The sequence below is a fragment of the Hemitrygon akajei genome, chromosome 22 (genome assembly GCF_048418815.1).
Source record: "Hemitrygon akajei chromosome 22, sHemAka1.3, whole genome shotgun sequence".
Classification (NCBI taxonomy): Eukaryota; Metazoa; Chordata; class Chondrichthyes; order Myliobatiformes; family Dasyatidae; genus Hemitrygon; species Hemitrygon akajei.
In genome coordinates this window covers 62,961,576-62,987,572 of record NC_133145.1, presented here as the reverse complement: position 1 = coordinate 62,987,572, position 25,997 = coordinate 62,961,576, and the positions used below count along the sequence as shown (strand labels likewise).

Below are 25,997 nucleotides of genomic sequence, written 5' to 3'. Positions count from 1 at the left end.
CTTCCCTCGTCCTTAAGCTCTTCACCACCACTGGGGCATAGGTCACCGACAGCAGCTCATCACATTCCTCTGTCCTGGGCCACTCTTTCAAGTCGTCCCCAGGTGTGGGCCATCTTTGAAGATGCTTCCTCTCCCAGTGATGAGGTCTTTGGAGCTTCTGTAGCTCTGGGATTTTACACGATGGGGTTGCTAACTCTATACCCAGCCCTCCTCCTTTCAAAGCCAGGCTTGGGACTGTCCATGGTGAAGTTTATACTTTCCTCCAATCACCCCTTGTATGAGAAAATGTCTCTGGTTGTCCATTTGATCTATGCCTCTTATCATCTTGTACACCACTGTCAAATCACCTCTGATCCTCCTTGTTTCAAAGAAAAAAGCCCTAGCTCGTTGAACCCAGCTTCATAAGACATGCTCTCTAGTCCAGACAGCATCCTGGTAAATTTCCTCTGTTGATTGGACTAGAGGTTCAGAAAGATTTTAGATTTTTGCCAACCTTCCTCCTTCAAATAATGCCAGTCACAATCATTTCAGGGCAAGGCAATGGGATTGTGGATAGTCAAGTGACTGAATGGATTCTTTGATGCCCTTTTGTCCACCAATCACTCATTGCATGTGTGCACACTTGTAAGGGGCATTGCAGTAATAAGCTACTGGAGATTGCAATACAAACGGATGGTTGAGCTACCTCATGCCTTGTTGGTTTCGGTCCACTGGAGTCCCTGTTACTACTACAATCCTGTGCACACAGTGTCGAGCACTTCCACTCCATCTGCCAAAAGCGGACTTTCCCGGTGGCCAGCCATTTTAATTCCTGTCCCCATTCTTGTTCCAACTTGGTCCGCAGCCTCCTCTTTTGTCACAATGAGGTCACCCTCAGGGTGGAGGAGCAACACCTCGTTCCATCTGGGTAGCCTCCAACCTGATGGAATGAACATTAATTTCTCCTTCAGCTTGAAAATTTCCCCCTCTCTTTCCCACTTCTGTCCCCCACTCTGGCCTCTCTGCACTTCTCCTCACATGCCTGACGCCTCCCCCGGTGCCCCCTTTCTTGCCTTTCTCCTGTGGTCCACTCTCCTCTCCTATGATCCTATGGTCTCTCTATAGTCCACTCTGCTATCCAATGGTCTCTCTATGGTCCACTCTCCTCTCCTATGGTCTCTCTATGGTCCACTCTCCTCTCCTGTGGTCTCTCTATGGTCCACTCTCCTCTCCTATGGTCTCTCTATGGTCCACTCTCCTCTCCTGTGGTCTCTCCATGGTCCACTCTCCTCTCCTGTGGTCTCTCCATGGTCCACTCTCCTCTCCTGTGGTCGCTCCATGGTCCACTCTCCTCTCCTGTGGTCCTATGGTCTCTCTATGGTTCACTCTCCTCTCCTGTGGTCTCTCCATGGTCCACTCTCCTCTCCTGTGGTCTCTCCATGGTCCACTCTCCTCTCCTGTGGTCTCTCCATGGTCCACTCTCCTCTCCTGTGGTCTCTCCATGGTCCACTCTCCTCTCCTGTGGTCTCTCCATGGTCCACTCTCCTCTCCTGTGGTCTCTCCATGGTCCACTCTCCTCTCCTATGGTCCTGTGGTCTCTCTATGGTCCACTCTCCTCTCCTATGGTCCCTTGGTCTCTCTATGGTCCACTCTCCTCTCCTATGGTCTCTCTATGGTCCGCTCTCCTCTCCTATGGTCCACTCTCCTCTCCTGTGGTCTCTCTATGGTCCACTCTCCTCTCCTATGGTCCCTTGGTCTCTCTATGGTCCACTCTCCTCTCCTATGGTCTCTCTATGGTCCACTCTCCTCTCCTATGGTCCCTTGGTCTCTCTATGGTCCACTCTCCTCTCCTATGGTCCGCTCTCCTCTCCTATGGTCCTATGGTCTCTCTATGGTCCACTCTCCTCTCCTATGGTCCTGTAGTCTCTCTATGGTCCACTCTCCTCTCCTATGGTCCCATGGTCTCTCTATGGTCCACTCTCCTCTCCTATGGTCCCTTGTTCTCTCTATGGTCCACACTCCTCTCCTGTGGTCTCTCTATGGTCCACTCTCCTCTCCTATGGTCCTGTGGTCTCTCTATGGTCCACTCTCCTCTCCTGTGGTCTCTCTAGGGTCCACTCTTCTGTCCTATGGTCCCTTGGTCTCTCTATGGTCCACTCTCCTCTCCTGTGGTCTCTCCATGGTCCACTCTCCTCTCCTGTGGTCGCTCCATGGTCCACTCTCCTCTCCTGTGGTCCTATGGTCTCTCTATGGTTCACTCTCCTCTCCTGTGGTCTCTCCATGGTCCACTCTCCTCTCCTGTGGTCTCTCCATGGTCCACTCTCCTCTCCTGTGGTCTCTCCATGGTCCACTCTCCTCTCCTGTGGTCTCTCCATGGTCCACTCTCCTCTCCTGTGGTCTCTCCATGGTCCACTCTCCTCTCCTGTGGTCTCTCCATGGTCCACTCTCCTCTCCTGTGGTCTCTCCATGGTCCACTCTCCTCTCCTATGGTCCTATGGTCTCTCCATGGTCCACTCTCCTCTCCTATGGTCCTATGGTCTCTCTATGGTCCACTCTCCTCTCCTGTGGTCTCTCCATGGTCCACTCTCCTCTCCTGTGGTCTCTCCATGGTCCACTCTCCTCTCCTGTGGTCTCTCCATGGTCCACTCTCCTCTCCTGTGGTCTCTCCATGGTCCACTCTCCTCTCCTGTGGTCTCTCCATGGTCCACTCTCCTCTCCTGTGGTCTCTCCATGGTCCACTCTCCTCTCCTATGGTCCTGTGGTCTCTCTATGGTCCACTCTCCTCTCCTATGGTCCCTTGGTCTCTCTATGGTCCACTCTCCTCTCCTATGGTCTCTCTATGGTCCGCTCTCCTCTCCTATGGTCCACTCTCCTCTCCTGTGGTCTCTCTATGGTCCACTCTCCTCTCCTATGGTCCCTTGGTCTCTCTATGGTCCACTCTCCTCTCCTATGGTCTCTCTATGGTCCACTCTCCTCTCCTATGGTCCCTTGGTCTCTCTATGGTCCACTCTCCTCTCCTATGGTCTCTCTATGGTCCGCTCTCCTCTCCTATGGTCCGCTCTCCTCTCCTATGGTCCTATGGTCTCTCTATGGTCCACTCTCCTCTCCTATGGTCCTGTAGTCTCTCTATGGTCCACTCTCCTCTCCTATGGTCCCATGGTCTCTCTATGGTCCACTCTCCTCTCCTATGGTCCCTTGTTCTCTCTATGGTCCACACTCCTCTCCTGTGGTCTCTCTATGGTCCACTCTCCTCTCCTATGGTCCTGTGGTCTCTCTATGGTCCACTCTCCTCTCCTGTGGTCTCTCTAGGGTCCACTCTTCTGTCCTATGGTCCCTTGGTCTCTCTATGGTCCACTCTGCTCTCCTGTGGTCTCTCTATGGTCCACTCTCCTCTCCTGCGATCCTATGGTCTCTCTATGGTCCACTCTCCTCTCCTGCGATCCTATGGTCTCTCTATGGTCCACTCTCCTCTCCTGCGATCCTATGGTCTCTCTATGGTCCACTCTCCTCTCCTGCGATCCTATGGTCTCTCTATGGTCCACTCTCCTCTCCTATGGTCTCTCTAGGGTCCACTCTCCTCTCCTGTGGTCCTATGGTCCACTCTCCTATGGTCCTATGGTCTCTCTAGGGTCCACTCTCCTCTCCTATGGTCTCTCTAGGGTCCACTCTCCTCTCCTGTGGTCCTGTGGTCTCCCTCGGGTCCACTCTCCTCTCTTATGGTCCTATGGTCTCTCTATGGTCCACTCTCCTCTCCTATGGTCCTATGGTCTCTCTATGGTCCACTCTCCTTTCCTATGGTCCTGTGGTCTCTCTATGGCCCACTCTCCTTTCCTGTGGTCCTGTGGTCTCTCTATGCTCCACTCTGGTCTCCTATGGTCTCTCTGGGGTCCACTCTCCTCTCCTGTGGTCTCTCTGTGGTCCACTCTCCTCTCCTGTGGTCCTATGGTCTCTCTATGGTCCACTCTCCTCTCCTATGGTCTCTCTAGGGTCCACTCTCCTCTCCTGTGGTCTCCCTCGGGTCCACTCTCCTCTCCTATGGTCCTGTGGTCTCTCTATGGTCCACTCTCCTTTCCTATGGTCCTGTGGTCTCTCTATGGCCCACTCTCCTTTCCTGTGGTCCTGTGGTCTCTCTATGCTCCACTCTGGTCTCCTATGGTCTCTCTGGGGTCCACTCTCCTCTCCTGTGGTCTCTCTGGGGTCCACTCTCCTCTCCTGTGGTCCTATGGTCTCTCTATGGTCCACTCTCCTTTCCTATGGTCCTGTGGTCTCTCTATGGTCCACTCTCCTTTCCTATGGTCCTGTGGTCTCTCTATGGTCCACTCTCCTCTCCTGTGGTCCTGTGGTCTCTCTATGGTCCACTCTGGTCTCCTATGGTCTCTCTGGGGTCCACTCTCCTCTCCTACCAGATTCCTTCCTGGCCACCTGGCTTCACCTGTCACTTCCAGCTAGTCCTCCTTCCCTTCCCCCACCTTTTTATTCTGGTGTTTTATCCCCTTCCTTTCCAATACTGATGAAGGGTCTCGGCCTGAAACAATGACTGTTTATTCATTTCCACAGATGCTGCCTGACCTGCCGATTTTACTCCAACATTTTGAGTCTGTTACTTTGAATTCCCAGCATCTTTTGTCAGCTGGAGCGTCTGGTGGTTTCAGCTGGAGTGTGGGGGGGGGGGGGGGGTGCCAGGGATCTGTGAGGCTGGAAAGGGCAGAAGATTCCTGCATCTTGTTGGGGTCCTACTCCATGCTGTCAGACTCTTGACCTTTTTTATTCAAGGGGACCAGGTTTATGCTGGGATGAAGTGTGGATAAAAATAGCCTGCTTACAAATCTCCAGTCCATGACCTGTTTAATCACAGAATCAGCTGCAATCTAATCAGAAACAGTGCACATCCCCTAAAGTGATTAGATGAACCAAAGCAAAGTACCCTGCACATCACCCTGGTAATGTGAACTAAAAGCCAGGCACCGAGCAGGATACACAAGGAGAGAGAAATCTTTTGTAGCAATCCCGCTCGCATTCTGTTTTCCATAATATTTTCCTTGCAGTAAATATGACAGATGATCTCTGAAATGGTGCAGGTTAATTGTTTATAGGTAGATGGGGCTCCTGATGATCTGAGAAACCGTAAGACATAGGAGCAGAGGTAGGCCATTCAGCCCATTGAATCTACTCGATTTTGCCTGATTTATTTTCCCTCTCAACCCCATTCTCTTGCCTTCTCCCCGTAACCTTGGATGCCTTACTAATCAGAACCTATTAACCTCCGCTTTAAATATACTCAATAGCTTGGCCTCTACAGCCATCTGTGGCGATGAACTCCACGGATTCATCACCCACCAGCTAAAGAAATTCCTCATCTCTGTTCTAAAGGGACATTCCTCTGTTCTGAGGCTGTGCCCTCTGGTCCCAGACTCTCCAACTATTGAAAGTATCCCCTCCACCTCCACTCCATCTGCGTCTTTCAATATTTGGTAGCTTTCAATGAGATTCCCCCCACCCCACCATTCAAACGCCAGCACGTATGGGCCCAGAGCCATCAAATGCTCCTCATACGTTTACCACTTCATTCTCGGGGTCATTCTAATGAGCCTCCTCTGCACCCTCTCTAGTGCCAGCACATCCTTTGAATGGCTGTGTCTTTGACCGTGCAGTACTCTGTAGCATGTAGAGGGTATGCCAATGGATCAGGCCCTTCGGCCCACAGTGTTGTTACTGACTAAATTAGTAATCAGATGTCCAGCAAAACTAATCCCTTCTACCACTCAGTGTCCATATCCTTCCAATTCCTGCACATATGGGCAGGTAGTGTTGAGGAAACTGGTAGACTGCAGAAAGACTTAGACAGATTGGGAGAGTGGGCTCCACATCTAAGAAAAGATGTGCTGGCATTGGAGAGGGTCCAGAGGAGGTTCACAGGATGATTCCGGGAGTGAAAGGGTCATCATAAGAGGAACATTTGATAGCTCTGGGCCTATACTCACAGGAATTCAGAATGATGAGGGAGGAGCTCATTGAAACCTTTCAAATGTTGAAAGGCCTAGGTAGATTGGGTATGGAAAGGATGTTTCCCATGGTGGGGGAGTCTAGGACAAGAGGGCACTGCCTCGGGATAGAGGGTCGCCCTTTTTAAACAGAGATGCTGAGAAATTTCTTTAGCCAAAGGGTGGTGAATTTGTGGAATTTGTTACCACTGGCAGTGTGGAGGCCAGCTCATTGGGGATCTAAGGCAGAACTTGATAGGTGGGCCAGAGGAGGAGAGAAAAGGATCAGTCAAGACTGAGTGATGGAGCAACCTCGATGGGCCAAATGGCCTATTTCTGCTCCTCTGTTTTATTTATGTGCCTATCAATGAGCTTATTCAAGGGGATCAGGTATCTGTCTGACACAAAATGCTGGAGGTACTCAGCAGGCCAGGCAGCATCTGTGGGAAAGAATCGGCATTTCAGGCCAAGGCCCTTCTTCAGGAAAGGAGGGGGTGATGTCAAAGCAAAAAGTATGAGGTGGCAGGTGACGGGTGAAACTGGGAGAACGGGAGGAGGTGAGGTAAAGAGCTGGTAATGGGAACTGGAATTGAAATGGAGGGAGATGCCACCTCTTCTGGCAGCTGCTTTGCCGAGCACCTACACTCTGTCCACCAGAAAAAGCCGGATCTCCCTGTAGCTGTTCATTTCAATTCCCATTCCGATATGTTAGTCCATGGCCTCCTCTACTGCCGCGATGAGGCCACACTCGGGTTGGAGGAGCAACACCTCTTACTCCGTCTGGGTAGCCTCCAATTTGATGGCATCAACATCAATTTCTCGAACTTCCAGCAATTGTCGCCCCTCCCCCCACCCAACAAGCTGGCAACTAGCTGTACCTAATAAAGTGGCCGCAAGTGAACTGTGAAATGCGTTGTTTGGTTCAAATCAAATCAGTGAGGATGTGCTGGGGGAAGTGTGGCCATTCTTACGGTGCCAAAATACTGTAACTAACATCCTCACTATTCACTCGCCCTAACCACGTGTCTCTGGATACTCAGCATAGCCAGTTTCTCCTGTGCCTTACTCACGCACAAACACGGATTCCAAAGACATACCCGGCTAGGTTAATTGGTCACTGTAAATTGTCCCGTGGTTAGATTAGGGTTAAATCGGGGGTTGCTGGGCGGTGCAGTTTGAAAGGTCGAAAGGGCCTGTTCCGCACTGTATCTCAATTTAAAAATTCTGAAGATGCTGGAAATCCAGGCGGCATCCTTGTGAATCTCTTCTGCACCCTCTCTAAAGCCTCCACGTCGTTCCTGTAGTGCTGTGGGGCGACCCCAATAGAACGCAGTACTTCTGATGCAGCCAGAATCAGTTCATGGTGATAACCTCTAATCCCAAACACAGAGTTTGCAGAGGCTGGAAATCCAGAGCAACACACACAAGATGCTGGAGGAACTCAGCAGGTCAGGTGGCATCTGTGGAGGGGAATAAACAGTTGAAGTGTTGGGCAGAGACCCCCCCCCCCTTCAGTACTGGAAAGGAAAGGGGGTGAAGGCACTTTCACCAGCCACTACATCAGAGGTTCCCAGCCTGGGGTCCACAGGCCCCTCGGTTAATGGTAGAACCCCTGCTACCAGCCTAACTTATGTGACACAAAGAGTGACTTCCAGCCTGACCCCATCAGACACCATTCACAATCCTGATATTTAATTGATCCAGCCTCTCAAACCTCTGCGTGAACACTGTACAACCCCCCCACCCCTCCACTCGCCTCAACTTTAACAGGGAGAAGCAGATTTAGCTCTGGCAATCTCTCAAAAAGCAGGATTAACAAGTGGCTTGAGGACAGAGACATCGGTGACCAGCCTGCGTCTGTTTCCAGCTTACCACATCCCTACGCTCCTCCCATCCTGGGCTGCTGCATGCAATGGGGAGCCACAGGCAGAGATGTATGAGACATCGGTGACCAGCCTGCGTCTGTTTCCAGCTTACCACATCCCTACGCTCCTCCCATCCTGGGCTGCTGCATGCAATGGGGAGCCACAGGCAGAGATGTATGAGACATCGGTGACCAGCCTGCGTCTGTTTCCAGCTTACCACATCCCTACCCTCCTCCCATCCTGGGCTGCTGCATGCAATGGGGAGCCACAGGCAGAGATGTATGAGACATCGGTGAGGACAAATTTGGATTATTGTACACAGTTCTGGTCACCTACTTGCAGAAAAGATGTTGAAAGAGTGCAGAGGAAATCTATAAAGATGTCGCCAGGACTTGATGACCTCAGTTATGACTTCATTCCCTAGAGTGCAGGAGAATGAGATGAAATTTGATAGAAGTGTACAAAATTATGACAGATATAGATAGGCTAAATGCAAGCAGGCTTTTTCCACTGAGGTTGGGTTAGACTACAGCTCCTTCACTCAGAGGGTGGTGAAAGTGTGGGGCGAGCTGCCAATGGAAGTAGTGCCCTCACCCCTGCCCTCACCCCTTGCCTTTACAGAGATTATTTCTTGATTTAGAGGATTAACATGGAAAATGGAGACAATGAAAAAATATTGAAAATTAATTTAGTGACCTGTATGCTTTATGAAATGGCTCTGTAAATCTGCTTAAACCACATTAGCTTTAACCCTGTCAGGGTTGGGAAACAGGCACTGTGTCACCCACACCAGTCAGACTGATGAGTGAAGTCGCTTTATCCTCGTCAGGACTGGGAGACAGGCACTGAGTCACCCACACCAGTCAGTCTGATGAGTGTTCAAAGGTTTATTTATTATCAAAGTGTGTGTCCATACACAACTCTGAAATTCTTCTCTCGATAGCCACAAAACAAAGAAAGAACATGAGTCGTTCAGAGAGAAACATCAACTCCCCCCTTCTCCCATGTAAATTGAGCAAGAACATCAACCCCCAAACCCCCTCCCCTTGTACAACAAAACATAAAAGGAACAGGTGATTTCAAAAAACACAGAATATAAAAATCCCATATGGAAAAAGTTCACAGTACATAAACTTAGTAGTCCAATCCATCCAGCAAAACCATACCATCCTCTGATATCACCAATGTTCATCGAGGCAGAGGCCTACCCACGTGTCACATCGACCCTCACAATGCTGTGCCACTCACAGACTCCTTGACAGTGATCAGAAGGAAGTCAGTCAATGCTCAGCTCTCGCTCACCTTCTGCATTCACTTTACTGTCCCAGCCTTCCTTGATGCTTTAATCGTTGAAATGGCTCGTGCTCTGTCTCGAAGTTTAGACACGTGGAGGTCATCCGAGTATGCGCTCACTTCCCAGAATCTTCTCCAGACAACAAAGCGCTGACCACTTATTCGCTCTCCAAACCGTAAATCACAGGCTCTAACAATCCCAGAAACACATTTAAAGTGAAAAACAGAGGTAAAAGAATTTTTTAAAAAAATTTTCTCGAGCTGTCTGAAGATGTCAACCAAGGCAGCATTTACCCTGGCAGCATCCTGAAGGGCAGAGGGTACTTGGACCAAGTTTAGAGTGGAGCTGGAGCTAAGGACTTCTGCACAGAAGTGGGTCCTTCAGCCCATCTGGTCTGTGTTGAACTGTTATTCCACCTAGTCCCATCTACCCACACCTGGATCATAACCCTCCCTGTTATTGCAGTTGTACAGGGCCCTGGTGAGACCACACCTGGAGTATTGTGTGCAGTTTTGGTCTCCAAATTTGAGTAAGGACATTCTTGCTATTGAGGGAGTACAGTGTAGGTTCACGAGGTTGATTCCCAGGACTCTCATATGTTGAAAGATTGGAGCGACTGGGCTTGTATACACTGGAATTTAGAAGGATGAGAGGGGATCTGCTTGAAACATTTAAGATTATTAAGGGATTGGACATGCTATAGGCAGGAAACATGTTCCCGATGTTGGGGGAGTCCAGAACCAGAGGCCACAGTTTAAGAATAAGGGGTAGGCCCTTTAGAACGGAGTTGAGAAAAAACTTTTTCACCCAGAGAGTTGTGGATCTATGGAATGCTCTGCCTCAGAAGGCAGTGGAGGCCAATTCTCTGGATGCTTTCAAAAAAGAGTTAGATAGAGCTCTTAAAGATAGCGGAGTCAAGGGATATGAGGAGAAGGCAGGAACGGGGTACTGATTGTGGATGATCAGCCACGATCACATTGAATGGCGGTGCTGGCTCGAAGGGCTGAATGGCCTACTCCTGCACCTATTGTCTATACTCCTCCCATCCACTTACTTAACCAAACATCTCTTAAATGTTGCAATCGAACCTGCTTCCACTGGCAGCTCGTTCCACACTTTCACCCCACCCCTCTGAGTGAAGAAGTTCCTCCTCATGTCCCCCTTAAACATTTCACCTTTCACCCTTAACCCATGACCTCTAGTTCTAGTTGTACCCAACCTCAATGGAAAATCCTTGCTCTCATTTACCCCATCTATACCACCCCATCATTTGGTATACCTCTATCAAATCTCCCTCAATCTTCTGCACTCCAGAAAATAAAGTCCTAACCTGTTCAATCTTTCCCTATAACTCAGGCCCTCAAGTCCTGGCAACATCCTTACAAATATTCTCTGCGTTCTTTCATAATAAATCAGCCGTGATGGAATAGCAGAACAGACTTGATGGACTGAATAGATTAATTCTGGTCTTCAGGTCTCATATTCTCAATATTTATTGCTTATTTGTTTCTTCTGTGTCTGCACAGTTGTCTCCTGCACTCTGGTTGAATGGCCCAAATGGGCTGTCTTTCATTGGTTATTATTCGTAGATTTATTGAGTATGCCCACAAGAAAAGATAATGAATCTCAGGGCAGTAAGTGGCGACTTATGTACTTTGATAATAAATTTACTTTGAACATTTGAACTTTGGTCTTATGGTCTCAGTGATAATTCAGTGTTAATTTGAATCTCTCACTAGTTTATGAAGTCCTGAATGTGATGTTAGTCATTGAGGAAACTTTTAACACAATAGTAAAGGGGTGTTTTGGGAGGTTGGGCATGCTGGTAGGAGTTGACGGAATGTGCGTTTGGTTCTAATTCTGGTCTCGTTCCCTTAGGAGAGAGTTCACAGAGCTGATGGAGAAGTATGGGTCGCAGAGTAACACAGGATCGGCCCGGAGCTCCCCCACTCCCCACATCATCGGTGAGCTTCCTGCCCCATCGGCCCCCTCTGAGCAAGTCCAGGAACACACTTCATGTGGATCATGGATGGGAGAGGGGAGGGGAGCAGGTAGACATTGGCTAGCCAGAGTGACTAAGAGTGTGAGGGACAGAGTTGGTTCAAGACTAGCCCACCGATGGTTGACTGCATCTGTCTGTCTGTTGACCCAGTGCACTGCAATGTCTGCCCTGCCTTGGGTCGCACTTCTGAACCGGGTACACCAGCTCTGAGATGTGGTTGGTGATCCATGTGGAGTGTAAACAGGTACGGGTACAGTGAGCCTGGGTCAGAGGTACCAGCAGGGTAATGGGTCAGTGAGGGGACTTGTAGCACAACTGGGCAGTGTGTCCATTTCAGGGTTTGTAGTGTGCAGTCAGTCAGGACATCCAGTCCTGGGGTCAGCAGTTGGAGAGTCTATTCCCAGGATATTAACAGGCTCTTTACTGGAGGGTGTACTCAGTCCTGGGCAGGCAGTCGGTCGGGACATCCAGTCCCGGGGTCAGCAGTTGGAGAGACTATTCCCAGGATATTAACAGGCTCTTTACTGGAGGGTGTACTCACTGTGAGTGGATTAGGCGTGATGTGATACACTTCATAATTTAAAACTTGAGAATAAGTAAAAACAACCCGGAGAGTTTTGGAATCAAGGCCGCAGACTCGGACTAAAGGGACGTTCCCTTCAAAACTGAGATGAGGGATTTCTTGAGCCAACTGTTGGTGAATCTGTGGGATTTGCTGCCCCAGGCGGCTCTGGTAGTCAAGTCAGTGGGTATATTTATGCCAAGGATTGGTAATGGGGTAAAAGGTTAGACCGTAAGTCATAGGAACATGGTTAGGCCATTTGACCCATTTAGTCTGCAGAGTTATGTGGTAAAGCCCAGAGAACGGGGTTTAAAAGAAACCAGCCATGATTGAACGGTGGTGATGAACTTGTGGGCCGATTGTCCCAATTCGGCTCCGCTACCAGATGGTGAAGCCAGTGAGCTGCGTCCTGTGGCCCCGGCCGCGCAGTGAGTGACCTCTCACGTTACCCCCGCAGGAAGATGCCCGGAGAGTCCGACCTCCTCCTCCTCTGGTTCCCTCAGCCCCAAGGACGTTGGACCCTCGGCCCAGGCCGCGACGTCAGCAGGAAGGTACAGTCGGAATGTGGGTGGGTGGGGGGTTGCTTTCCCAGAGAACTAGGGCACCCTGCCTCTGGCACCAAGACCCCCACCCTCCTCTGCTCCTACCAGCTCTGTACGGGAGGGGTGACAGGGTTCACATTCAGGGGGTGATGGGGATCAGTGTGGAGGTACGGGAGATTGGTGTTGGGACTCTCTGGTTGGGTCAGCAGGTTTGAGAGGTGACAAGTATTTAGTGTGGGGAGGTGAAGGTGGGGTCAGGATTCTGTTGTGGAGTGATTGGGGAGGGAGAGGAATGGGGAAGGATGGGGGTTACGATCCTGGGACAGGAAACAGTGTGGGTGGGGGAGGGCCGTGACGGGAGTTGGGGGTGATGGGTCAGGATCCTAGTGTCGGCGGTGATGGAGATCGAGGTGGGGGGTGGGGGAGAGCTGTGACAGGTTATAATCTAGTGTCGGCGGCGATGGAGATCGGTGTGTGGGGGTGGTCAGGGATCTGGTGTTGGTGGCGACAGGGTCAGTTTGGGATTGGTGAGGCCGTGACGGGAGTTGGGGGTGATGGTGGGTTTGAGATCCTGGGAGCGCTGGCCAGCTGAGCGCTGTGCACTGACCCCTGGTTGGGACGTGTTGCCTCTGACCTCCCTGTGTCCAGGGTGATGGGGATTGGTGTGGTTTGGGGGTTAAAGGGGTGACGGTGGGGTTGGGATCCAGACCGTGACACACAGCTTCTGTCCCTAGTGACAGGGATCAGTGGGGGGGGGGGGGGGGCATACAGAGGTCTTTTTTTTACAAAATATTTTTATTACAAATTATCTTGATTACAAATTCAGTGCTACAATATATACAAACCAGTGACTAACACAATTAATACACTATTGCTGGACAAACACCATTAAACTAATATGTTTCTATCTCTGTCAACGATGGCGCTAATCCCCCGTGGGGCCCAGCGGTCCCGGAAAGCCTCTGTGGTCACCGTGGTCAGAACGTGTTCCTTCTCAGTGGTTACCCGGGCATGGGCATACACCCTAAACATTGCCAGGCAGTCTGCCCGGGCAGATCCTCCCGCCACCTGTTTCCAAGACCCTCGGATGGCTGATTTCACCAGCCCCAGGAGCAGGTTGACAAGGACATCCTCATCCCTCCATGCCCCCTCCTTACTGGATGACTGTATATAAATAGGGTGGGGCTAAAGTGCAACCAGAAGGCGAGAAGCCACCCACGCAGATACGCAAAAAGGGGCTGCAGCCTCACACACTCCAGGTACATGTGGTACACGGTCTCCTCTAGCCCGCAGAAGTGACATGCGGGTGGGAGATCTGTGTACTGGGGACCTCCCTCACCTCGTGATTACAGCCTCGCACACTCCAGGTACATGTGGTACACGGTCTCCTCCAGCCCGCAGAAGTGACATGCGGGTGGGAGATCTGTGTACTGGGGATCTCCCTCACCTCGTGATTACAGCCTCGCACACTCCAGGTACATGTGGTACACGGTCTCCTCCAGCCCGCAGAAGTGACATGCGACTGGCAGGTCCATGTACAAACTAAAGAACTTGTTGCAGGGTGCGCAGCAGCCTCCACCCCAGATCCCCAGGTGCATGGGAAGAACTCCCTCATGAAGGCATTTCCATTGGGGACCCCCCCCCCTTCACCTCCGGGTGGAAAGACAGCCCAGGCATATAGAGGTCAGGGTGATGGTGGGTCGGGCGTGACAATGAGGTCGGGATCCTGACTGAGACACAATGCTTCTGACCCTACCTTCGTCCTCTTGCAGTCATGGTGCAGTCCAGCTTATCACCGTTCCCAGGGGTCTGGGTCTCGGTCTGAACATCTCGGGTGGCACTAACAAGCCCGACGGGCCGATGGTGCACGTACAGGAGGTGGTTCCCGGCGGAGAGTGTCACAAGGTAAGTGTCTGCACTCTGCCTGCAAGTGTGTGATTGCCACACTCACCCGCGAGTGTGTGAGGAACAGAGTGATCGCTACACTCACCCGCGAGTGTGTGAGGAACAGAGTGTGTGATCGCCACACTCACCCGCGAGTGTGTGAGGAACAGAGTGTGTGATCGCCACACTCACCCGCGAGTGTGTGAGGAACAGAGTGTGTGATCGCCACACTCACCCGCGAGTGTGCGAGGAACAGAGTGATCGCCACACTCACCTGCGAGTGTGCGAGGAACAGAGTGTGTGATCGCCACACTCACCCGCGAGTGTGTGAGGAACAGAGTCTGCTGACCCTTCCCGCTGGGCCCTACAGGACCAGTCAACACCTGGAGCACTGTGAGCAATTTTTAGCCCCATATCTAAGAAAAGATGTGTTGGCATTGGAAAAGGTCCAGAGGAGGTTCACAGGAATGATCCTGGGAATGAACGAGTTAACACATGAGAAGCGTTTGATGGCTCTGGGTCGGTACTTGCTGGAGTTTAGAAGACTGAGGAGTGATCTCATTGAAATCCATCAAATATTGAAAGGCCTAGATAGAGTGGACGTGGAGAGGATATTTCCTATAGTGGAGGAGTCTAGGACCAGAGGGCATTGCCTCCAAATAGAGCTGTTCCTTTAGAGCACAGATAAGGAGGAATTTCTTTAACAGTAGGCGGTGAGTCTGTGGAATTTATTGCTGCAAATGGTTGTGGAGGCCAAATCATTCAGTATATTTAAAGCAGAGGCTGATAGGTTCTTGATTAGTAAGGGTATCAAATGTTATGGTGAGAAGGCATGAGAATAGGATTAAGAGGGATGATGAATCAGCCATGATGGAATGGCAGAGCAGACTCAATGGGCTGAATGGTCTAATTCTGCTCCTATGTCTTATGGTCATGGACAAAGCCTCACTAACCTGGCTGCAGTGGTCCTTGGACTTCAGCAACTCACTGGAAAATCAGCAACAGAGCATCTTAAACTCACATTCTGACAGCTGAACCCTGTCTCTGAGTCCGTGAAGGGACCGCTCGTCAAGTTCTGCTTGCACTTCAGCCCCAGGCTCCTGATCTACAGTCACCCAGTGCAGAGGAGAGGGCCACTAGAGGGACCTCCTGGCCAGTTTGCTTCCGGGCCTGGCCAAGCTGCCTTTCATGGGCAGTTGCTGGTTCCTCCCAAGCTGATGACCTGCCCCTCTTCTAGGATTACATCCGTGCCTGGGAGTCCCTGGAGGTGGAGCACACAGTGGGCAACACGGTGTTCATGTGCATTTCAGGTGGAGATGTCTGTGTTACGGTCAGAATCTGGTTTATTGTCACTGTCGTCTGTCAAGAAATTTTGCAGCAACAGCTCAGTGTGTAACCCTCTTACCATAAGCTTGTAATAAGTTAGCTAGTACTGTGAATGCAAAACTAACAGCAACAGAACTCAACACTGCCTGGGAATGACAATGAAAGGGCCATTACCAGTAAATAAACAGCATGGATATGATTCGGGTAAACACAAAAACATAAAAGTTTGTACGTTTCACCTAAGCAAGACAATCACCTGTATGAATACTGACACATCCATGCAAATCACTGTTTGCCAGGAAGCAATAATTTAGCTCACCCCAGTATAAAATTAGACTGAAATTGTGTTGATAAAATATTTTAAACTATAATAAACCAAATAAAGAAAAAGCACATCACATGTTTGTATGTCTGTAACGTGCACGTAATCATTGTGAGCTCATTGTCGTGTATATAAATATCAGTCTATAATGTGCACGTAATCGTCGGAGCTCATTGTCGTGTAATCAATCCAGTTTGCTTCACTTCATTTACTCACGGTTCTGCACTGGAAAAACCAATCCAAGTAAAGAAACAGAAATAAATATCAATGCAACATCCAAGGAAAAGGCATTGAGCTGCCTCCTGTTTCCCTTTCTCCAAGGCCGTATGTGGCTGGCCCACTGGAAGTTATCTGCACATTCTCCATGAGACTATAGTCTGCATGAGGATTTTCAAACATCTGTATCTGTCCTTCCAAATTGGGTTCTGTGACCATTTCATCATGTTCTTCAGCCATCTTTGTTGTCCATCTTTTCTTGAAATTTTGATCCCGCACCCTCTCGAGAATGGCTGCCCCTATCCTTTGTTTCTTTGGGGCATCTTATTGGCCAAAATGATAACAAGACAAATCCTATTGGCTAATTCAACAAGCCTAACTTATTAATCAACCGAAATTTTATTCAAACAGCAAAAATGAAATATTTGATAGCAAATGTAATTAAAGGAACACTTTTTCATATATAGATTTGCATTTTGAGGAAATCTACAAAGAAAAAAAAATGCCCAATAGCATAACTGTATTGATAAAGCATGGTCTTAAACCAGGGTATTATGAGTGCAATGCATAAAATATACAATCAATCACAATAGAAAATATATTTTTAAATAGGTAATGCAAAAAAAGAGCAGCAATAATAAGGTAGTGTTCATTGTTCATTCAGAAATCTGATAGCGGAGGGGAAGAAGCTGTTCCTAAAATGTTGAGTGTGTGTCTTCAGACTCCTGCACCTCCTCATTGATGGTAGAATAAGAAAAGGGCAAGTCTTGAATGGTGGGGGACTTATAATTTGAAACTATTGACTGAATAGATGTATTGTTTATTGTGTGTAGTTTTGGTCACTGACCTACGGGAATGATATCAATATGCTTGAAAGAAGAAAGAGAAAATTTACAAAGATGTCACTGGGACTTGAAGACCTGAGTTATAGGAAAAGGTTGAATAGGTTAGGACTTTATTCCCTGGAATGCAGAAGAATGAGGGGAGATTTGATAGAGGTATGTAAAATTATAAGGGATATAGATAGGGTCGGCAGGCCTTTTCCACTTGGGTGAGGTTGGGTGCGACTAGAACTAGAGGTCATAGATTAATGGTGAAAGGGGAGCCTGTGATGAAGATGGCTAAGTCTACAATCCTCTGCAGCTTTTAACGATCCATGGTATATCTGTAGAAATTTATTGGAATCTTGGACAGACTAAATCTCCTCAAACTCCTAATGAAGCCTGCTTTCTTGGTGATGGTATTAACTGATCCTCCGATAGGTTGACTGCACGGCCACTGGAGGGCGGTGTTACCCTGCCGGCAGCTCTGCCAGTTGCCAGAGTGTGAAACACCTGCTCCAAAAACATCTGCAAACCCCTGGAATGCGGCTCACTAAACCTGACAAGTGGCTGATTCAGGTTCCTGTTCCCACAGCAGTTCTCTGTTCTTGTTGAGGGGGGCTTCGGTAGCTGGGGAGAGACGTGCTTTTTTTGGAAATTATGTTATTTATTTACTTGGTGATACAGCCCGGAGTCGGCCTTTCCGGGCCTTTGAGCTACGTTGGCCCTGTAACCCCTGATGACCCCGAATGACCCTAACCTAAAACATGGGACAGTTTGCCATGACCAGTTAACCTACCCGGTATGTCTTTAGACAGGGGGAGGGGACAGGAGCACCCAGATAAAACCCACACATTTCATGGGAGGACATACAGACTCCTTACAGAATGGCATCGGAATTGAACTCCGAACTCTGGAACACCCTGAGTTGTAATAGTGTGGCATTAACCGTGATGCTACGTCCGAACATTGGAGCGTACCATGAAATGCGTAATTTGCATCACAGCCAACACAGTCGCTGCCCTCTAGTATCGCCACGTTCCTGGTGCCAGTATAGTATGCCCACAACTCACTACCCCTATCCCATGCATCTTTGGAATGTGGGAGGAAACTCGCACGGTCATGGGGAGAGCATATGAACTCCTTACAGGCAGTGGTGTAAATTTAACCCCAATCGCTTGCGCTGTAGAGGATTACGCTAACCACTATGCCCAAGCAGAGGGAGTGAGGTGCAGATGTTCCTGCTAAGAACTCCCTGCCAAGTGTGTCCATCATTCTCATTTCCAGGCATCAGAACACATAGAACACACAGGCCCTTTGGCCCATGATGTTGTGCCCACCTTTTAACCTACTCTAAGATCATTCTAACCCTTCCCTCCTACATAGCCCTCCATTTTTCTATCATCCATCTGCCTATCTAAAGAGTCTTGGAAATGTCTCTAATATATCTGCCTCTACCACTACCCCTTTCAGGGCAATCCACACACCGACCAGAATCTGTATTAAAAAAAAACCTACCTCTGACAACCACCTATACTTTCCTCCTATCACCTGAAAATTATGCCCCCTTGTATCAGTCAGTTCCATCCTGGGAAAATGTTTCTGACTGTCCACTCTATCTGTGCCTCTTATCATCTTGTACACCTCTATCAAGTAATCTCTCGTCCTCCTCCACTCCAAAGAGAAAAGCCCTAGCTTGCTCAATCTCTCTAATCCAGGCAGCATCCTGCTAAATTTCCTTTGCACCCTCTCTAAAGCTTCCACATCCTTCCTTTGGTGAGGTGACCAGAACAGGACTCAATATTCCAAGTGTGGTCTAACTAGGGTTTTATATTATCTCACAGCTCTTGAAATCAATTCCCCTATTAATTAAGTACAACACACCATATGCCTTCTTAACCAACCTCTCAGCTCGTGCAGCAACTTTAAGGGATATGGGTCCCCAAGATCTCTCTGTTCCTCCACACTGCCAAGAATCCTGCTATTAACCCTGTATTATTCCTTCAAGCTCGACTTTCCAGGGTGATTCCCTTCACTTTTCTCCAGATCGAGCTCCCTTTGCTCCCTGTAACCTGCACTTTCTTTGTCCGGCAGGATGGGAGACTGAGAGCCGGAGACCAGTTGGTGTCTGTCAACAAGGAATCTCTGGTCGGGGTTACCCACGACAAAGCTAGGAGCATCCTCACCAGGCTGAAGCTGAGGTACGTGCTGGTGTGAGGGCTGTAATGTTCATAGAGACTACGTGTGTGTCGCCACATCTCAACGAGGCAGCCAGTTATAGAACGCAGAGTTCTGCAATCTCGGCATGCCAACCTGTACAGCTTTTTCTGATCCTGTGCATTGGTGGAGTGTATACGTAGTTCCCTGAAGATGGAGACACACGTAGACAAGGAGGCAAAGAAGGCCAGGAGATTGAGTACAGGAGCTGGGGCTTATTGTTACAGCTGTACATGATGCTTGTGAGGCCACGTTTGGAGTGTAGTGTACAGTTCTGATCACCCTACCCCTATGAAGGATGCATTATTGTTGTTGTTGTTCATCCTTCGGAGTGGAAGACAACCACGATTTCTGTCAGGTGGAGGGTTTGTGACTGTGGGTCCGGAGGTGACTGGGCCCTGAAAGCTCGCCCACATGTGGGAGGGGGAATGGTTTAAAAGGGACCTGAGGGGTTATTTTTTTCTACACAGAGGTGAGTACATGGAACGAACTGCCAGAGGAAATGATGGAGGGAAGTATAATTGTACGGATTAAAAGATATTTGTACAGATAGGAGCGTTTAGAGGGATGTTGAAAGTAAAGTTGCCATATATGTCACCGTAGACAACCTTGAGATTCATTTCCTAGTGGGCATACTCAATAAATCTATAAATTCTCAATATATACTCAATAAATAATAACCATAACAGAATCAATGAAAGACTGCACCAACTTGGGCGTTCAGCCGGTGTGCAAAAGGTAACAAGGTGTAAGTACAAAAAGAAAGAAAGAAAAATAATAAATAAATAAATAAATAAGCAATAAATATTGAGAACATGAGATTAAGAGTCCCTGAAAGTGAATCCCTTCATCTAAATCATTAATGTATATTGCAAACAGCTGCGGTCCCAGCACCGAACCTTGCGTGCCCCACTGGTCACAGCCTGCCATTCCGAAAGGGACCCACTAATCGCTACTCTTTGTTTCCTGTCAGCCAGCCAATTTTCAATCCATGTCAGTACTCTTCCCCCAATACCATGTGCCCTAATTTTGCCCACTAATCTCCTATGTGGGACTTTATCAAAGGCTTTCTGGAAGTCCAGGTACACTACATCCACTGGCTCTCCCTTGTCCATTTTCATAGTTACATCCTCAAAAAACTCCAGAAGATTAGTCAAGCATGATTTTCCCTTCATAAATCCATGCTGACTTGGACTGATCCTTCTACTCTTTGCCTCCTTCCAATCAATCACTGCTTAATCCATGTTAGTATCTTTCCTGTAATACCAGGGGCTCTTAACTTGTTAGGCAGCCTCGTGTGTTGCACCTTGTCAAAGGCCTTCTGAAAATCCAAGTACACATCACCTGATTCTCCTTTCTCTATCCTGCTTGCTATTTCAAAAGAATTCCAACAGATTTGACAGGCAAGATTTTCCCTTGAGGAAACCATGCTGACTATGGCCTATTTTATCTTGTGCCTCCAAGTACACTGAGACCTCATCCTTAATAATCAACTCCAACTACTGACTAACTGGCCTATAGTTTCCTTTCTTCTCTTTCCCTTCTTAAAGAGTGGAGGGTCATTTTCATTTTTCTAGTCTTCGAGAACCATTCCAGAATCCAGTGATTCTTGAAAGGTCAATACTAATGCCTCCACAATCTCATCAGCCATCTCTTTCAGAACTCTGGGGTGTACACCATCTGGTCCAGGTGTATCTACCTTCAGGCCTTTCAGTTTCCCAAGAACCTTCTCTCTAGTTAAGGTAACTTCACACACTTCATGCCACCAATACCTGGAACTTCCAATATACTGCTAGTGTCTTCCACAATGAAGACTGATGCAAACTATTTATTCAGTTCATCTGTCATTTCCTTGTCCCCCATAACTACCGCTCCAGCGTCGTTTCCAGTGGTCCAATATCTACTCTCGCTTCTCTTTTACACTTTATGTATCTGAAGAAACGCTTGGTAGCCTCTTTAGTATTATTGGTTAGCCTACTTTTGTATTCCATCTATTCCTCAATGAATTTTTCATCTGCTGCCTTTTGGTTTTTAAAACCTTCCCAATCCTCTATCTTCCCGCTAATTTCTGTTCTATTATACGCCCTCTCTTTTGACTTTTATGCGGCTTTGACTTCTCTTGTTAGCCATGGTTGTGTCCTCTTTCCTTCAGAATACTTCTTCCTCTTTGGAATGTATATATCCTGTGCCTTCTGAATTGCTTCCAGAAATTACAGCCATTGTTGCTCAGTGTTCTTTTCTAATCAATTTGGCCAACTCCTCTCTCATGCCTCTGTAATTCCCTTTACTCTCTTTTTCCAGTCCTGATGAAGGGTCTTGGCCCGAAACGTCAATTGTTTACTCTTTTCCATAGATGGTACCTTAGCTGCTGAGTTCCTGCAACAATTTGTATGTTTTGATAGGGTCTGTCACTTCAGTACACTATGGGGCCTAGACCCCATTGCCTCAATTTGGCCTGTACCTGACCTTTCCGATTCAGCCTGGCACATAAATTGTTGTCCAGACATCAGGTTCAGTCACTCCGAAAAGCTCTGGGGCCAGTTCCCGACCTTTCCAATTTGGCTTGGCCCTTAAATTATTGTCCAAACATTGGGTTCAGCAGCTTCGGTATGCTCTGGGGCTTGGACCCTGCTGCCTGTACATGACCTTTCCAGTTTGACCCAGTGCTTAAGTCGATCAAATCTCGAGCCTTCCTCATTCTCGGTGACGGGCCTGCTGCCTCGCCTCACATCGGTTTTGCTGCATTGAATTGCCGCCAAGTTATAGACTTATTGCTTGTGGTGATTTACCAGGAAAAGAGTGATTAGCAAGTATTTAAGTGATTTCCTGGTTTCATCGAGCAACAGCCAGAAATCGCTGAGATTCACCAGCACTATCTTAAATAAAGTACACGTATGTCACCATATACAACCCTTCTTGTGGGCATTCACAGTAAATACAAGAAACTCAATGGAATTAATGAAGGACTGCCTCAACAGGACAGACAACCAATGTGCAAAAGACAAGAAACTCTGCAACTACAAAAGAGCAATAAATATCGAGAAATATGAAATGAAGAGTACTTGAAAATGAGTCCAAAGGCTGTGGGAATAGTTTAATGATGGGGCGACTGAAGTTATCCTCTCTGGTTCAGAAGCCTGATAGTTGAGAGCCTGTTTTCAGATTGAAATGTGGGGCAGTCTCTTCTCTGTGGGTGGAGGGAAACGTCTGGGTGGGGCTGAAATCCCTGTGGGAGGTTGGGATGTCCTGTGTTACTTCTGGTCCTCCCCTGCAGGTCAGAGGACGTGGTGGAGATTGCCTTTATCAGGAGAAGCTCTCAGTCAGAGAGTGCAGGGGTCCAGCCGAACCCACCCCCTGTCTCTCCCAGCAGCTCTACTGCCCCAAAGCCTACCGGTTTCAGTTTCCTGTTGCCCCCACCCAGCCACCGGCACGGTCCAGCAACCCCGGTCCAGAGCCTGACCGATGACACTGCCTCCCTGCAGTCCACTCAGGTGAGTGAGGGGGTGGAGTGAGGCTGCGGAGTGAGAGAGAGTGTGGGGTGACGAGGGTGAGGGGCGGGGATGGTGTGTGAGGGGGTGGAGTGGTGCTGGGGAGGGAGAGAGTGTGGAGTGACGAGGGTGAGGGGCGGGGATGGAGTGGTGCTGGGGAGGGAGAGGGAGTGTGGGGTGACGAGGGTGAGGGGCAGGGATGGTGAGTGAGGGGGTGGAGTGGTGCTGGGGAGGGAGAGGGAGTGGGGTGACGAGGTTGAGGGGCAGGGATGGTGAGTGAAGGGGTGGAGTGGTGCTGGGGAGGGAGAGGGAGTGGGGGTGACGAGGGTGAGGGACGGGGATGGTGTGTGAGGGGGTGGAGTGGTGCTGGGGAGGGAGAGGGAGTGTGGGGTGATGAGGGTGAGGGGCGGGGATGGTGAGTGAAGGGGTGGAGTGGTGCTGGGGAGGGAGAGGGAGTGGGGTGACGAGGGTGAGTGAGGGGATGGTGAGTGAGGGGGTGGAGTGGTGCTGGGGAGGGAGAGGGAGTGTGGGGTGATGAGGGTGAGGGGCGGGGATGGTGTGTGAGGGGGTGGAGTGGTGCTGGGGAGGGAGAGAGAGTGTGGGGTGATGAGGGTGAGGGGCGGGGATGGTGTGTGAGGGGGTGGAGTGGTGCTGGGGAGGGAGAGGGAGTGTGGAGTGATGAGGGTGAGGGGCGAGGATGGTGAGTGAGGGGTTGGAGTGGTGCTGGGGAGGGAGAGGGAGTGGGGTGACGAGGGTGAGTGAGGGGATGGTGAGTGAGGGGGTGGAGTGGTGCTGGGGAGGGAGAGGGAGTGTGGGGTGATGAGGGTGAGGGGCGGGGATGGTGTGTGAGGGGGTGGAGTGGTGCTGGGGAGGGAGAGGGAGTGTGGAGTGATGAGGGTGAGGGGCGAGGATGGTGAGTGAGGGGTTGGAGTGGTGCTGGGGAGGGAGAGGGAGTGGGGTGATGAGGGTGAGGGGCGGGGATGGTATGTGAGGGGGTGGAGTGGTGCTGGGGAGGGAGAGGGAGTGGGGTGACGAGGGTGAGGGGCGGGGATGGTGTGTGAGGGGGTGGAGTGGTGCTGGGGAGGGAGAGGGAGTGGGGTGACGAGGTTGAGGGGTGGGGATGGTGTGTGAGGGGGTGGAGTGGTGCTGGGGAGAGAGAGGGAGTGGGGTGACGAGGTTGAGGGGCGGGGATGGTGTGTGAGGGGGTGGAGTGGTGCTGGAGAGGGAGTGTGGGGTGACGAGGTTGAGGGGTGGGGATGGTGAGTGAGGGGGTGGAGTGGTGCTGGGGAGGGAGAGGGAGTGTGGGGTGACGAGGGTGAGGGGCAGGGATGGTGAGTGAGGGGTTGGAGTGGTGCTGGGGAGGGAGAGGGAGTGTGGGGTGATGAGGGTGAGGGGCAGGGATGGTGAGTGAGGGGGTGGAGTGGTGCTGGGGAGGGAGAGGGAGTGTGGGGTGACGAGGGTGAGGGGCAAGGATGGTGAGTGAGGGGTTGGAGTGGTGCTGGGGAGGGAGAGGGAGTGTGGGGTGACGAGGGTGAGGGGCGGGGATGGTGTGTGAGGGGATGGAGTGTTGCTGGGGAGGGAGAGGGAGTGTGGGGTGACGAGGGTGAGGGGCAGGGATGGTGAGTGAGGGGTTGGAGTGGTGCTGGGGAGGGAGAGGGAGTGTGGGGTGACGAGGGTGAGGGGCAGGGATGGTGAGTGAGGGGGTGGAGTGGTGCTGGGGAGGGAGAGGGAGTGTGGGGTGACGAGGGTGAGGGGCAGGGATGGTGAGTGAAGGGGTGGAGTGGTGCTGGGGATGGAGAGGGAGTGTGGGGTGATGAGGGTGAGGGGCAGGGATGGTGAGTGAGGGGGTGGAGTGGTGCTGGGGAGGGAGAGGGAGTGTGGGGTGACGAGGGTAAGGGGCGGGGATGGTTAGGAGGGCGAGAGGTGGGACAGTGATGGGGATGGAGCGAGGCTGGGGAGAAAGATGGAGTGTCGGGGAGCATGAGTGTGCTGCACTGTGAGTGTGGGGAGGGATGGAGTGTGGTAGGGAAGGAGATGGAGTATCGGGGGGTGAGTGAGTGTGGGGAGGATGGAGTGCGGCAGGGAGGGTATAGGGGTGCAACGGGGAATGGGACGATGAGGAAAGTTGTGCGAGGGCCTGCTCACTGGATAAGAGGTGCTACCTGCTGGGAGTTTCAGGAAGGGCTGCCTTCGACTGCCAGACCGTGTTTGAAACCCAATTTCCTGTCACAGGGCAAATCCGCAGGGAAGAAGAGGGATCGTTCTCCGGCTGGTTCACCCACGCAGAGTCTCCCTGATCCAAGTTCTGCAGGTACACATGACTGGTCCATACAGGCTAGACACTGCCCTTTTCTGCCAGCACGAAGCAACATCACCTCCAAAATTAGCAACTTCTTTGATTTTGTGTGCTGGGACGGTGTCTGACCCCGGGAGTGTGTGATGGGACGGTGTGGAGGGAGATTCTCTCTGTGTCTGACCCCGGGAGTGTGTGATGGAACGGTGTGGAGGGAGATTCTCTCTGTGTCTGACCCCAGGAATATGTGATGGGATGGTGTGGAGGGAGATTCTCTCTGTGTCTGACCCCGGGAGTGTGTGTTGGGATGGTGTGGAGGGAGTTTCTTTCTTGTGTTTTTACTTGTGCTTTCCTTGTGTTTAATGCTATGACAGGACAGTGCAGGAGACAAATGTTAACATTTGACCTAGATTCTCTTTGTTAGTTGTAGAATCAATGCCCTGCATGTGATGTGAATTGTAAGCCAGGTGCCATACACACAGGTCAGCCTGTCTGGACAATGAGTTGGAAAGGATGTGTATGCTGGGATTCCCACCCGACATTCCTGAGATGTGGGTACTGTCAGGACGGGGAGCCTCTATTGCCCAGCCTTTGATCGGAATGGCTTGTCCTGGATTTGGAGGATGGCCAATATCTCTCTCTCTGTTCTTGTCAGATGTACCAGCTTATTCACCTCTGTCAGAATCCTAGCACTGTACAGCACAGAACCACGCCCCTCAGCCCAACTCATCCATGCCAACCAAGTTGCTTGTTTGATCTACTCGGTTTTCCCCAAGTTTGGTCACTGAACCTTTCCTCTCCATGTTCCTGTCTAAATGCTGTTAATGTTCCTTGACCACTTCCTTATGTCCATCACCCTCTGTGTGAAAAGGGCTGCCTTTCACATCCTCTCTCACCTTAAATATTCATCTTTCATAGAACCATAGAACATTACAGCACAAAAACAGGCCTTTTGGCCCTTCTTGGCTGTGCCGAACCATTTTTCTGCCTAGTCCCACTGACCTGCACCCGGGCCATATCCCTCCAAACCCCTCTCATCCATGTACCTGTCCAAGTCTTTCTCTTCTAGTTTTTGGATTCCCCTGCCCTGGTGAAATTACTGTGACAATCTGCCCCTGCAAACGTCTCTGCCCCTCATGACTTTATAAACCTTTATATCGTCATCCTTCGATCTCCTTCACTCCAGGGAGAAAAGCCCCAGCCTG

General features: G+C 50.1%; 1 protein-coding gene across 6 annotated transcripts in view; it reads left to right on the top strand.

Annotated features, from left to right (window-relative positions):
• Positions 1 to 25,997, top strand: part of stxbp4 (syntaxin binding protein 4) — a 150,260-nt gene that overhangs the window by 34,716 nt on the left and 89,547 nt on the right. For all 6 annotated transcript variants that reach the window (XM_073026474.1, XM_073026475.1, XM_073026473.1 and 3 more), the window contains 6 exons: positions 10,998 to 11,083; positions 12,141 to 12,234; positions 13,998 to 14,130; positions 18,889 to 18,995; positions 22,286 to 22,502; positions 24,732 to 24,810. In XM_073026474.1, coding sequence (XP_072882575.1) covers positions 10,998 to 11,083; positions 12,141 to 12,234; positions 13,998 to 14,130; positions 18,889 to 18,995; positions 22,286 to 22,502; positions 24,732 to 24,810 — 716 coding nt within the window. The remainder of the gene's footprint in view (positions 1 to 10,997; positions 11,084 to 12,140; positions 12,235 to 13,997; positions 14,131 to 18,888; positions 18,996 to 22,285; positions 22,503 to 24,731; positions 24,811 to 25,997) is intronic.